Source organism: Dipteris shenzhenensis, chromosome 1 (assembly GCF_047967505.1).
Source record: "Dipteris shenzhenensis isolate YYH24624 ecotype China chromosome 1, Dip_SZ_1.0, whole genome shotgun sequence".
Classification (NCBI taxonomy): Eukaryota; Viridiplantae; Streptophyta; class Polypodiopsida; order Gleicheniales; family Dipteridaceae; genus Dipteris; species Dipteris shenzhenensis.
This window is the reverse complement of record NC_141596.1, coordinates 56,177,227-56,192,263: the sequence shown is the minus strand read 5'-3', so window position 1 is coordinate 56,192,263 and position 15,037 is coordinate 56,177,227. Positions and strand designations below refer to the sequence as shown.

Below are 15,037 nucleotides of genomic sequence, written 5' to 3'. Positions count from 1 at the left end.
TAAAATGGGAAGATGCCATGTCTCACGATGAATATGATGTTTCACCAGTATGAATAATTGAGATTATAAGTACCTTACTCGTTGAAAGGTCTTTGAAAAGCTTTGTGACCATCAATAACATGCACCTATGGTATAAGCATACAACACAATTTTTTGACTTTTTTTTTTAAAGCAAAGAAAATCTTATTATATTCTAATCATATGATTTGTACAATGTTGTCAAAACTTGACAAAATGTTCCCCTCTACAGAGAGAGCTACATACAAAATTACCTCTATCTATGGTAGTAAGAGAAAGCAAAACCAGTAATATAAACTTAAAAAGAGGAGGCTATGCCTCATAATATGAGCCCAAGTTGAATCCTTGCCTAACCAAGAAAGAGACAGTGTGTTGTAATTAACAGAGAGATCCAAAAGAGAGTTGCTTATCTAGCATCCTTCAAGACAGCAGCAATCAGTAGTGTCCTGGACCTGTGCACAGAGGATCAGTAGCAGGGAAACAGTAGCCAGTTGAGGTATTCTAGTCTACAAGTTCTGCTTTGACTAGAAAGAGTGAAGGGACGAGTTGGGCCTACATGTCCACTCTTGAATTAGAGCATCTCCCTACCTCTTGGATGTGCTCTTCTAGTTCTGTTTGCAGTTGGAATATTTAGTCATTGTAGTTATGGTATTCTTGGTCCAAAAGGAACTTAGCCTGGGGCATAGTAGATAATGATCAGTTAGTAAGCATAAAGCATTCATACCAATTAACAAAGAGCTTATCAACATGCATGATCTCATCACTGAATTGAAAAGAATTTTTGGATATCCATATAAACCATAGTGCATATGCTCTTATATGTGTCCATGTGGCATAAGGTATTTTAAGAGTATCCCCCAATAGAATGGCCTTTCAATTTATAGGTTCCCCAATTCTGATTAGCACATACTTCCAAACTTTTCTTGCTCTGGGGCAAGCAATGAAGAGATGGAAGATGTCTTCCTTAGTCTTCACACAGTATTTGCATGTGCCATCTCCCTTGCCAATGCTGAGACTTCTACATTTAGTCCAGATTGCCTTATCTAAAGTTAACCATAAAAGAGTAGACGTTTTCTCAGGGATCCCTTTGTTCCATATCAACTCAAATATGAGTGTCCATTTTCTTTCATTATAAGAGTTGTTCCACCTATTGTTTAGCTTAGCTACAATCTCCTTTATACCTTTAGATGGTGTGGGTATAGGTAAGAGGGATGAGCTGCCAACCCATCCAAACTCTCTAGTGTAATTAAGTATTCTGCCCCCCTTCCAAGTGATGTCCCCATCCCACAATTGTATTCTTCCCATGATCAGCTCTTGGTCTAAATTTTGCAATCTGAATTCTCTTCTTATCTCCAACCAGTTTTTCCATCTAATATTTTTCTTGTCTCATAGGTCCCCCCAACAAGAAATTCCCTTCTTCACCAAGTGCCATGCTCTCAGAAAATCATTGTCACTTAGTTGTTGATTTGGGAAGAAGGTAGAAACCCATATGGAATCCAAAGTCATGAAGCTTCCTTTCCCAGAGAGAGTGATATAGCATTTGATCTATTCATAGGCATCCCACAGGGTTTTCCACAACTGGCTCCCTTTGGTAGTGCAAGGTTCTAGGTTTCCAATGGCTGCTAATAAGGGATATTCCTTCCATCTAGGAGCTCTAAGATAAATATCCAACTGGCAGCATACAAATTAGCAATTACGTGGATAATTAAAGCCATCATTAGCCCTGAAAGGGATTGGGCTAACCTTCTCCTCATGAACTTCAAGCATGTCAGATTTTCTGACATTTAAGCACCTTACATCCTCAAAATTGAGAAAGCATGCATGCCAGACCATACAAATGATGTATGAATCTTATCACACTTTGCAATTATAAATTCCATGATCATTAAAAGATATCTATGAACTTAACTGATTATCAGACACATTGAAGTAGGGTATAAGCATACTGATGCACGGTTTTTTGCAACTACACACCGTGCATGTTTGAAAATGAGTACATGTCCCACTAAACTATTGATGCACCGTCCTTATGAAGCTTTGAAATTATAAGGTAATTACTCATTCAAAGTCTTTTCAAAGTTTCATGACCATTGTAAAGATAGACCTTTCATGGTATAAGCATACCAATGCATAGTATTTTGGCACTTAAGCACCATGTAGGCTCAAAATTGGAAGAATGTGCATGTCTCACCAACAAACAATATTTTAAATTTATGAAACTATGAAAGTATAAATTCCATACTCATCTAAATATCTTTACAAAGATTCTTGACCATCAGACACATAAAGGTATGGTATTAATATATTGATGCACAATTTTTTGATAATATGGCATCATCCATGGTCAAAAATGAGAAATGTGCATGTCTCATCATACAAGTAATATCTCTATATTATGATGTGCATGTCTCATCATACAAGTAATGTCTCTATATTATGAATCTTTGTGAGTATAAGGCACTTATTCATTTAAATATCTTTGCAAACCTCTAATTTTATAGTCATGTTTCATTACAATCCCCATCATGATTATTTCCTACTAAATCCTAGCTTTGACAATTGTGTAAAACACACCCATCTACGCAATAGCATGATGCGGATCTTGGCATAAGGAGCACATCTTGAATCTTCATCCTCATAGGTCACTCCTGTGTCAACTAATCCCATGGCTCATCAATGGCCTTTTGCAACTACTTTTAGGTATCACTTGCTAATTTTGATCCTTCTATGAGGTCCATAACCTGCAAGTCTCTTTTGGCCTTCTCTTGAGCTACTTTTGAGGGGAATACCTTCTTTCTATGGTTGCATTAAATTGGATTTTCAAACAAGCTCCAATAACTTTCTTCTACTATACTTCAGTTTTGAGTGTAGCCACTTGCTTCCTGTCAATTGCCATCATTGTTGTGGCTACCTTACAATATCTTTGTGACTTTTGGAGCCTGATGATGAGCTCCTTTGTAGCTCTATTTCAACATTTTGAGTCCTACTATGATTGGTTACACTTCTTTGGTAACTTGAGAAATGCAAACTCATGTTTGTACTTCCTTGCTAACTTGAGAAATGCAAAATCATGTTGGTGACATGTTCGTTCTGCTAGTTCTGAATGCAATCCTTTACAAAAATCCTTTCATCATAGTACAATGTATCTAGGACATATGCCTTAACTTCGGTAGCTTCCTCCCTCATAGCACCCTTGTAGCATTAAGCATGCTACCTCCTTGTAGAAATGAGCCTCCTATTTGAAGAATGTTGTTGTTCTCCTCTGCTGCTTGATATAATAGTCTGGGTAATTTTCCTTTATAGAATGTACTCATTGCATCAGATGACCATAATCCCCATAATAGCCTTAGATGCATTGAACAATTCTATCTCTAGCTATGACATAGAATCGATCTCTTGCTTGTAAAAGTAGATTGCTATTGTCATTAGTGGGTTTGTTGGCTAGCCTTCCACAACATTGGTGCTTGCCATACAAGCTCGGTTGGGTCACTTCTCTTGATCCATGTATAAGCATGGGTTCCAAAGACTCATACTGAGGGCCAAAGATTGGGTTTGGATGGGTACTGAACATTGCTTTGGAAAGGTGTACAATGAACTTAGCATCAACTCATCGTTTGCATTTAAAATGGCATCGTCTACGGCATGGCGAGGTTAGGTGATGAAGGCTAGGCAGTGTTCATAAAAAGTCGGCAAGCTTTGAAGCTTGCAAATCTTTTTTTGTTTGAGTTATGTTTTAACCCAAAAGCTTGAAAATTTCTAAGAAAAACATGCAAGTGCAAAAGTCGTAGGGATTTGTATCTATAAACGAAAAAGTTCTCTGCGACTCGTGGTTATTGCTCTCACACAATGACTTATGATGCAATTTTGCTCAAGTTTTCAAATTTACTCGAGAGCTTCATTCTTGAAATTCTTGAAACTTGCAAAATATTTTGTTTGAGTTACATTTTAGCCCCAAAACTTGAAATTTTGAAGAAAAACATGCACTTGCCAAAAGTAGGACTTTATATCTACAACTATGTAAGTTATATGCAAACACTTAGTTAAGGCCATGGTTGTTGCTCTCATATAAGGACTATGTGGTCAAAATCTTCTAGATTCCCACTCTAGTCTTGGGTGCATGTAACTGAGGGGGAATGTGAGTGCCAAAGAGGGCTTTCCATGCGTGACCAAGAAAGATCGTAAGGGCGGGTAGCCATGCGAGAGAGAGAAGGTGTGGGCGGTGATCGTTTACACACCAAACAGGCTCGAAGAACGAAAATTGAAGAGCTTGCAGAGGGAAACGTTGTCCTATGGGTGGCATCGAGGCCCGACGACGACGAGAGGATGAAGAGGGAATGGGCGGGGGGGTGTTGGATGGGCAAGATGACGAGGGTGTACTGGTAGTGCGCGGGCAATCACCAAGTGCCAAGTGGAGGCCAACAGGGCAAGTCCCAAGTGGAGGCGAGGTTGAGGGCACACCCCTCCAGGCCAAGCCGAGTAGGCGCCTATAAATAGTGACGAGAAAAAAGCTCACTCTATTTGACAAGAAATGCATTTCTCGAAAATGATGAAGTCTAAATTTGGATGCAATCCTGCGATTGCATTTCCTTTGGCGGTCTTTGTTTGCAGCTTGCTCGTCTTCCTCTCCATCTTCATGCTTCCCCTCACTATCCATGATCCTTCCACCGCATCACATCATTTGGGTACCTTTCCTTTCTCCTCAATTCAATCGGTCTGCAAGTTTTGGGTTTTCGCATTCCGTTTTTGAACTTCTCTGTTGATTTGTTTGCCCTTCCTCGATATATTTTGCGAAAGTCGGAGTTTTGGGTTTTGCATAACTCACATGTGCCTCCGGCTTTACACATCCCGAGTAAAGATGTGAGAGTTCGATGTCTAGTTTCTTTTTGTGTATGTGCTTTTGTAGGCATCGTTGTGGTGTGGCTCTGGTTTGACTTAGCTTTTGAATTGCCACAGCTCAACACAATGACTTTGCTAGGAAGAGAACAGAGTTGTATGCAATTATGGCAACTGATTTGGAGAAGCACGGAGCAAAATTTTTGTCTCGAGGCACCACTTCACAATCACTAAATGTACGTATATTGATCTTGGTGGCGGTCAAATGACAGTACAAGTCAACTTAGCCGGGTGTTACTTCGGACTCATATTTCGTATCCTGCTTTCTTAATGTGACCTCGTTGTGCGCATGCATGTTCAGGGGTGACAGTCGAACGCAGTCAGTTGCAAGAGAAAAAAAAGAAAAGAAATTTTGAAAAAGAGTAAACCAAGCGTTGTGTGTCGCAGCTATAACTACTTAAAAGGAACAAACGATAAACAGAGTTAATTCCACGAATACTCAACCTTCAGCAATTGGTTTTAGGTTTAGGATTCCTATTTTTTGACTGATGAGTGATGATCAGAGACTTAGCGAACGAAACTGCTACCTATCCATACATTAGCGTGGCAAGCTTGTCCTCACCCTGTCCCAGAAATAAATGATGGTTACAGGGTGAATTCTGTATGTCTAATGTTGAAAATTTTGTGCTAAATCTTCTGTATGTGTTCGTAATTTTGCATTTGTATTTTTGGGGGGCCTGGGGGGCTACACGTTAAAAGTTTACAGCTTTCTAATATCTTTTCTGCAGCTTTCTGATATCTTTTCTTTTGAGGACGGGAATGTGCAACCTATTCTGAAGGTACAAAACTACCAAGTTTTCATTGTGAAAGCTTGGAAATATATTAAAGAGAAAAAGGATAGGTTATGCTTAGCATCCACAAAACTGTCATGCTTTACTTTTTTTTTGATTAACTGTAATGTTAGTTATGCAACTTGCGATTGAGTCCCTGATTCAAATTCACTCTACAGCCTGCAGATCCTGCAGTTCGAGCTACTGTGCTATACCTTGAACCTGAGTATGCCAAGCCCATTTCGTACGTCTCTTGAAAAGACCAAAAACTAAGATACTTATGAGTAAAAAGATTATTGTCGAGACAATATCTTGCCTTGTGCTGCAAAAGATACTGAGTTTAATTACTTCTGTGAATAAGGCAGGGTTATTGTAAAGAGGATTCTTGCCCCTTATTTTCCCAGAGGTGAGGAATGCCAATAATGTCTCATTAAGTGGTCTGGGATCCTATTTCTTTGGATACATGCGTGTGTGGCAATAGATCAGGATAAATTGAAAATGGAAATACTGGAGCACTCAGGCTATGGGGTCATTTGTGCAGGAGTTTGGTTTCAAGATCCAAATTTATATCACTTCAGCCTGTTTCATGCTTCCCACCATTTAGGTCCTGTTGTGGCAACTCCAGCTGAGGTAATATAAGCAATATATCTTTGAAGTTTCTTGTGTGTGTGAGTAGGAGAGCAATTTCGTTTTCACATTTATTGAATAGTATCTGATATAGATCGATGCAGAAGCAAGACAGGTAGAGAATGTAGCAAAACGATGCTGTAAGCTGTCCATTGTTCTGGAGAGAGTGCTCTTGACATCAACTGGTGTGCTGCTTGGTTGCTGGCAGGTAGGATTGAACTTTTATCTTCCTCAGTACATTTTGTTTTTTCTTTTACTGTATTTATTTTTGTAAATATCATAATGCAGGTTGTCAATGGCACAGACCCGGCTGTGATTAGACGAGAATTAAAAAAGTCTCTCCCTCGGTCACCTGCAAAGCAATTAGTAAGATCGGCTATTCAATCAGTTTGACATTTGTGCTAGCATTATGATGAAATATAAATTTTGGTGCTGGTCTCTGACAATGCCTGCGGCTTACACAGTATAATGAGGTGATGTTGCACACATCTTTTGCCAGACTTTTGGGACCTCCAGAAGCAGCTGGAAAGGTCTGTAATTTTTCCTTCTTGGAACCAAAGCATATGTTTGCACAAGTGTTGCTTTGCTTACAAGAATTTTTCGTTTTGTGATCTTGATGTTCTTTTGTCTTCACAAGTGTTGCTTTTCTTACAAGTATTTTTTGTTTTGTGATCTTGATGTTCTTTTGTCTTACTTTGAACAACCTTCTCTATTATTTCTCTTTTCAAGGGAATTTCTATGGAAGGGAGAATTGCAAGTTCTGGATTGAGATGTTCAACTTTTTTTCCTGCAGGTTTTGGCAGACAGTGCAAACAATACAGACAATGTATTTGAATGGTTGGTGGCAGAGCTGAATAAAGGGTTGCAAAATTATAAAGTATATCATCTCTGGCTTGAATTCAAATATTGCTGCCATGAGATTACTTTTTTCGTATTAATCCTGATTTTTCATCTGAAGTGGAGCTTACGTGCTTCTTAAACCATTTTCTCTACAAAGTAGATAATGTCTTTCCTTTTCCTTTAAACTGAGGTTGCTCATCTTTTACATGGATGAACAGGCACTCGTGAAAGAGCTGTGGTTTGTTGAAGAACTAGACGTTTTGGCTCTTGCTTTGAAAGGCCGTATCCAGTGCCAAAGGTTTTTGTTGCAGTGCCTCAAAGTTTAGCAGTGATTGCTTGAATTCTTCAGCACTTTGAACAACGTATCTGAGGCCGTTATATGAAATTGACATTACATCTACTCAGAGACAAGTATTAGGTTTATGCCTCAAGAAATATATCATTGTGAATTTGAAATTTTTTGTATTAATTGTATCAAGCTCTCAAACCAACACACAATTGGCATCAAAATTGTGCCTGTTCTTCAAGTATCTTACAAGTGTCTTTATAGAGAATTTTGTGACATTTTTTGCCCTTCCAAGCCCCCCCTTTCCCCTTGGTTTCCTTGATACATTAACAAGGTCGGCTCTTAAAATGGAGTGGACTCATTGCAATCAAGTTGAGATCATGCTATTGTAAGAAGTGTTCATGAACTTAGTTCTTAGCCTATCACACTAATAACCACATGCAGTGCTATTAGCTTGTCTCGCCATTACCCACGGGAGTTTTAAACTAGCCCTCTCACACTCATTTAAAATTGCCTCACACACTCTCAACTCATCTATTGCTAAGTACTCCATGCCTGTCCTCTTTTTATAGGTTATGCTCCATCATGCTAGGAGACTATTAAGGATGATGTGAATTGCACCATAGACATAAGGGCATATGGTCAAATCCTAATTCATGTGTATATTCGTGTCTATAATCTACACAATGTAGTGTATTGTGCATAGTGCATAGTTACCTATCTTGTGCACTTCACTCTCTCTTGCTTCTCCTCCATGGTATTGGAGTCAATCATGCTTATCCATTGTGAGAGTGTGTAAGCCCTTGGCTTCGTCAAGATGTAAGCCCTTGCTCCATGTAAGGCACAAGCCCTCCTTTTGGGACATCTTCTACCTTCACCTTGGTTCAGGAAGCTATAGATTCTGTCAGATTTGAGTGTTGCCTCCTTTCCTCTCCTCCTTAAGTTCTTATTGAGGTTCTTTGAGAGATTCATGTTGGCCCTTGGGTCAAGCCAACACAAGTGGAACCCGAGGTGAACTTATTAACATAGGCGAGAATAGGTGGCGTCCCGTGGTTGGTAATAGGACAGCACATCTTTGGCTAACTTCACTGAGCGTACAAGTGATACCACCTAACTGTGCTTGTGGGCACCTAACTGTGCCTCTAGCACTCACACATAGAAACATAAGGTGTGCCTGAGGCATACACCTTGAGATATCCCATCAAACCCCCCCTCAAGGGAATGCCTCAGGCTATGTCAAGGATACATCTAGTCTCATAGTTTCTCATGCCATCTCATGGTGGTCAAGGATAAATCTATGGCTAGGTTCTCATGCTAGCAAGGGTTCCCTTGGGTGTAAGGTAAACAAAAGGGATACAAAAAGACCTTCCAATGGTTATCTCCCCTGCATGTACATGCACACAATGTCTACAGGAGGTACCATGGAGCAAAATATACACATGGCCTACATCATAAGGTGACCAAAGGTGTTTACAAAACACACAAAACACAATAGTTTATTTCATTCATTTTGGAGGACTATCCAGGCTGAGTACCTTGACATAAAGAGAGATCTGGAGCATACATAGAGATGATTTAAAATGCATAATCTTCATGGGATGCCTCATCTTGTGGAGGCAAAATATCCATGTCAAGGCAAGGTCTTACCACATGGGCAGTGTCTAGTGCCTTATAAGATGGTACTATGATAGAACAAGTGGATCTGGAAATCATATCCTTCAAGAGTTATCTTGTCATCTCCATAGTTGTGTAGAGAAGCATATCTTAGGTATCTGACCTTCATCTTTTTCTTGTACTTGGAGTCAAATAAAAGTGCCATGAGAGGGTAGATCTCTGGCTTTGTAGTTGCTTCCTTTTTGGCAACCATTGTTTTGGCAATCTTCAACAAGGAAGTCAGGTTGACATTTTCATCCTTTGTAGCATAACAAGACATTGCTTTATGTTTTGGCTTTTCACATATTTTGCATAAGCAAGCCATGAGAGGGTCTAACCCAGGTATTGGGCAGTGTCTTCTCTCTTATAGGGCTTAGAATAACAACTGAAATGCTTCAAAATATAAGCATTTAATGTAGCAAAGTCTTGTGACCAAATTTCAAACAATGATGCTTCTTCTTACATGCTTCATAGAGGTGGCTAAAATGAATACTTTCGAATCAAAACCAGGTCTAGCAATTCAAAACAAAACTGAAGCCACACTTGTACTGAAGTTATTGAAAGATTCAAAAAACCAGAAATGCTAGAGTAGCATTTTATGTAGCATCATCTTCAAAAACTTGTCCAAAACTGTCAAAACCAAAAGGCTGAACTTGGAGGGCTTGTAGCTTACTCTTCAAAGCAAAGGAAAAGGGGGTTTTTAAGGCAAAAGAGAGCTGTTATACTACAGAAGATCCTCTGGGAAGAAGAGGCGCAAAAAGGCGTCAAAACTCCATAGCTTGCCTTTCCAATGTCGACTAGTTTTTCTCTGTTTTCAGCTTGAATAAGCAACCATTGCTGCTCAGATTTCAGCACAGGATAGCCCAAGGCATGGAGAATCTACCCCTGAAAGTAATTAGAGGAAGATAAGGTGTGCTTAGAGAAAACACAGAAGGAAGAGTCGACGGAAATCGTGTAATGGCGATGAAACGGGCGCAGTTTTCTTTGATTCCTCTCAGCCAGGGATTCGCCCCTTCAAGATGGATCTCCAGCAGGAAGGACGTGGGAAATGGCTGAGAACCAGAGGAGAACAAGCTTAAGCAAACTTTGGGAAGAAGAGGGAGAGATGGTGAAGAAGAAGATGAAGAAGAAGATGATGATGTGGCAGAAATGGGCTCAAGGGGGATCAAAGGGCTCTGATACCATGTTGGTAAGCTGAAAGGAAAGGAAAGAGTGGACACAAACTCAGAATACTTGCATTACTTGCTTTTTGGAATGAAGAAGAGTGAGGTCCTTAAGTAGGCACCTCATACATGCTCACTGACATCACTGATGACTTCAGAGCTCCACAATCATCTCCTCAATCTACTCCTAGATTCTCTCAATCATCCTATGTGGCTCTCCACCACCTAACTGTGCTTGTGGGCACCTAACTGTGCCTCTAGCACTCACACATAGAAACATAAGGTGTGCCTGAGGCATACACCTTGAGATATCCCATCACCACCCTGCCAAACGGATCCCTTCATTATGAGCCTGTCTCTTTTCTCGACTTTTCTCATGCTCCCTCCGGAATCCTCCCACCAAGCCCAGCACTTGCCACTTGTAACCTACTTGAGTGCCATGTGTCCATAATGGACCTTAGTAATTCTATGCCTTCCTTTGGACCTTCACATTGCACTCCATTCTATTGCAAGTGCTGCCGAGCCCTCTGGTTTCCCACTTCACCATAACCAATCCTCATACTTTCATGATTATGGCTAACGTAACATTCCCTTCCCCTTAAGAATGGTTTACGTCCTTGAAAAAAAAATTGGGAAACCTCCTTTGGAGATTGTTTACCCTTTCTCATGTTGAACTCTCTTCATGCCTATCTTTCCACTTAACCAGACATTCTTGCCATATTGTATGTCGTGTTCTTTTTCCTTGCCTATCTAAAATTCTTTCTCGTTCGTGTGGTAAAGATGAAATTTCAATGAGTTAAACTAGGACTTCATTTCTAATGAGATTATCATCATCTCCTAATTTTCTTTTTAGCCTACTAACATGAAAAATTGGATGTACTCTACATCCCTCAAGTACGGCTAATTTGTAAGCAAGTTCTCCAATTCTCTTAAGTATTGTGAGTGGTCCACAATACCTAGGAGACAACTTCGGACATTTACCTCTCTTTAAAGATTTTGAAGATTCAGGTACCTTGAGATAGACTTTCTCATTTATTTCAAACTCCAACCTTCTACAGTGGGGGTTTGCATAACTTCATGCTCTATCCGGAGCTCTTCCTATGCTATCTTTAGCTAGCTTAAGCATTTGATTCATATCTTCAAGAAAGTCTTTGGCCGCTTGAACCTTCTCTTTTTCAAGTCCCACTGCCATTGGGGCTCTTAGTTGAAATCCATACATCATCATGAATGGACTAAAATATGTAGCTGAATGTTTGGCACTGTTATATGCAAATTCTAATATGGGAAAATATCATTCCCAATTAGTTTGCCATTTACTTACATATGCTCAAAGCATATCTTCAATGATCTGATTGACCCTTTCAGTTTGACCATCATTCTATGGATGATCTGCGGTGCTCATATTCAATGAAGTTTCTAACCTCAAAAACATAGCCCTCAAAAAATGGCTGTTAAATTTGCTATCCTGGTCACTAACAATACCAACTTAGCCCATACAATCTATAAATATGCTCCACAAACAGCCTAGCTAATTCTGGGGTTTTAACATCTTCATTGACAGGAATAAAATAAGCCATCTTGATCAATCGATCAACAATTACCCATACAAAGTTGTGCCCCCTCTGTGTCCTAGGTAATCCCATAATAAAATCCATGGAGATGCTTTCCCATTTCCCAGATGGAATCTCCAATGGGTGTAGGAGACCTCCTACCTTAAGGCATTCAGCTTTATTGACCTAGCATTTTTGGCACTTCAATACATAATCTTGGATGTCCTTACCTATTCCAAGCCAAAAGAATTGCCTTTTCAGAAGTGCATACGTCTTCTGAATTCCCAAGTGTCCAACACTCGGACTATCATGACATTCAAAAAGAATTTGGCGCTTAATGTCATTATTATCCGGGACACATACTCTTGTAGAGTAGGTAACCATTCTCAATAGTATATTTTTTCCACTTGAGTCCTTTATCACCAACCTGTGGTGTGTCACCATTTCCAGGCAACTCCCTCAGTGAAAGCCTCTCGATTAGTTGGATCCCTATTTCTAATTGCTTTCCATATTTCACAGAAGTGAGGGTCAAACTCACATTTCCCCTTTAAAGACTCTAGGAAATCATTCTGAAATTGAGTAAAACTCAATTCATTAACAATTGGCATTCGGTTAAGAGAGTCTACTACCACATTAAACTTCTGTTTCTGATATGTCAATTGTTTATCAAACTCTTGTAGTAATTTAGCCCATCTAGCTTTTCTACCTTTAAGCTCTGGCTGATTGCAAATCCACTTAATGCTCTCTTGATCAAAGATGATCTCGAATTTGGCACCATAAAAATAGTGCCTCCACTTCTTCAAATCATAAACTATAGCATACAATTCCTTCTCATATGTCAAGTTATTTCGTTGGGCACGATCTAACTTTTTGCTTTCAAAAGCTACTGGCCGAGCCTTTTGTAGAAGTAGCGCCCCAACAGCAAAATCACTGGTATTTGTCTCAACCACAAATGGTTCATTGGGATCCACTACCTTTAAGACATGAGCTGTTGCTATAGCTACTTTTAATTTTTCAAAATTGCTCTTTTGGGGTTCATCCCATATGCAGGTGCTTCCCTTCCCCTTAAGCTGGTCGAATCTCGTATAGGATCTAGACAAACCTTAGAATATCTGTAATTCTTCTAAGTTTGTTGATGGAGAGGAGGTCTTATCAGAAAGCAACAAAGAAAGGGAGAACACCGAAATTGTGGGTGCTAACTCACCCAGATCAAGGTAAGCTCTTATTATGTATGTATGGTACAAAGGGGTATATACTAGGCCATTGGCCTTTACCCCAACAACCTCCCACTTAAAGGCTAATGCGCCTTTAAGGGAGAAGATGGGCATCCTAATGTCATCCGACACCCATCAATACTCTGTAATGTGCAAACCACTCTGAGGAAAGACTCTTTGTAAGCAGATCTACAAGGTTCTCATCTGTGTGAACCTTGACAAGCTAGATGCGCTTGTCCTCAATCACCTCTCTAATGAAGTGATACTTCACATCAATATGCTTTGTCTTCGCATGGAAGACAAGATTCCGTGCCAAATGGATGGCACTTTGACTATCACAGTGCAAAACTAGAACCTCTCCTGCAATTCTTAGAGGCAATGATCTGTCTCACTCCGTGTGTACCCTTGGGATTGTGGGGGTTAAAGGTCACTGTGCCTTTACCTCGGTTATGTACAATACTCAAACACATATATAAATGAATGAAAAAGAAGATTAGGGTGTTTTGTACCCACCAAAACTTGTGTGGCTCTCTGTTTCTCTCTCTCCCTCTTCCGTTCTTGCTTCCGTTGAGAGCACTCTCAACTAGTATCAGAGCCCGGGTGTTCTAGCTGAGCGTGCGTGAATGCTTGAAGCTCAGCAGCTCTGTGGGAGGAAGGAGAAGCTCTGTGGGAAGCTTTGTGGGTGACTTTACTTGCATCCGAGTGTGCAGAGACCTTGGAGGAACCTTTGGAAAAGTCACTTTGGCTTTGCAAAGTGGTTTTGAGAGCTTGTTAAGTGTTTTCAAAGAAAAAGTCGTTTTTTGAGCTTTTCCCTGTTCCGTTCCATGACAAAGACTCCGTATTGACTTGTAGAGGCAACTATTGCTTGCTTTTGGTGTCCACTTCACTTCAGGAGCTTGGAAACACCTTCATTCTTGAATCTGGGATCATTTCATTGGAAATCTGACTCACTGTGTTAGTTTCTGCGTTTTTCTGCCTGGGTGTTGGAACTCAAGTTTGGAGTACCCATTTGCAGATCTCTCAGTTCCGGTGGACTCAAGAGGTCCTAAAACTTCTATGTTACTCATCATTCGCACTCCGGTGGAGTTTACAAACAACTCTGTTTCCAAAAACGTTTTTCAGTCCGTGTGTTGGACCCAGTGATTGAGACCACGGTTTTCAAAACCGTCTGTCCCATTGCGTTCCAGACGCCCAAAAACCCCTACCTGTCAGTTCTTACATGATTCAGTGTAGGATTTTCAGAGTTATAGATCTCTGTGTATTCGATTTTGTCTCTCTGTTATGCATTTTTCATTCTAAAGTTTTGAAACCTTATATTTATGCCACATGGCAGTGGATAAGTGTTGACTCCCATTTCTCACTCATCGGTTGGGATTTTGGAGTTTCGGTAGAAGAGAGATATTTGCATATTTTCTTGCTAAGTCCGATTATGCAATGGCGCCCATGTTTTGAGGCATCTCAGGTTCTATTTTCAGTAGCGGTCATTACCGTGGACTATGATTTCTTCAGCATACCTGATGCAAATCACTCTGGTTGCATGAGCAGTGTGCGCTCATTTGTGGTGTGCATTGGGTTGCAGTGGGGTTGCAGTGGATGATTTATAGGCCATTTGGATGCATTGCGTTCCTTATTGGATGCGCTGATAGGCCCAAATTGCCTTGTGGGATGCTATTTTTATGGACGCTTTGCACATGGATGCTATTTTATGCTGAGGGACAGCTTTGACACATTGCAAGTGATGCACTGATAGTGCTATGCTCTCTTGGATGAGATATTATTAATTCATATGCCAGTGGACGGTGTTTATGCTTGAGTCATTTGGCACTTATTGGCATTTTGGATTGCCATTGTAGTTGGCATTTTCTTTTGGGCCAGATTTGCTCATATGGATGCATAGTATATGCACATGAGTCAGATGCTTTGAGACATGAGTTTTGGTGATATTTCACTCTATTGTGGCATACACATTTGGGTGTACATGGTATTTGATGTGATTCTCTCTTGTAGGCACTAGCATTTGGGT

General features: G+C 40.1%; 1 protein-coding gene across 3 annotated transcripts; it reads left to right on the top strand.

Annotated features, from left to right (window-relative positions):
* The first annotated feature begins 4,533 nt into the window (after window positions 1-4,533).
* On the top strand, window positions 4,534-7,534 carry LOC147906076 (uncharacterized). 3 transcript variants are annotated; one of them, XM_087383003.1, is made up of 12 exons: window positions 4,534-4,700; window positions 4,813-4,875; window positions 4,972-5,087; window positions 5,640-5,690; window positions 5,861-5,925; window positions 6,047-6,087; window positions 6,223-6,311; window positions 6,403-6,516; window positions 6,597-6,674; window positions 6,773-6,838; window positions 7,102-7,185; window positions 7,367-7,534. In XM_087383003.1, exons 3-12 carry the CDS (start codon window positions 5,019-5,021, stop codon window positions 7,472-7,474), a joined length of 765 nt encoding a protein of 254 aa, XP_087239129.1. In that variant the 5' UTR covers window positions 4,534-4,700; window positions 4,813-4,875; window positions 4,972-5,018; the 3' UTR covers window positions 7,475-7,534. The 3 variants fall into 3 exon arrangements, with proteins under 3 accessions (XP_087239129.1, XP_087239121.1, XP_087239114.1); XM_087382995.1 differs by lacking the exon at window positions 4,813-4,875 and having other exon boundaries at window positions 5,861-5,907; XM_087382988.1 differs by lacking the exon at window positions 4,813-4,875.
* The last annotated feature ends 7,503 nt before the right edge of the window (window positions 7,535-15,037 follow it).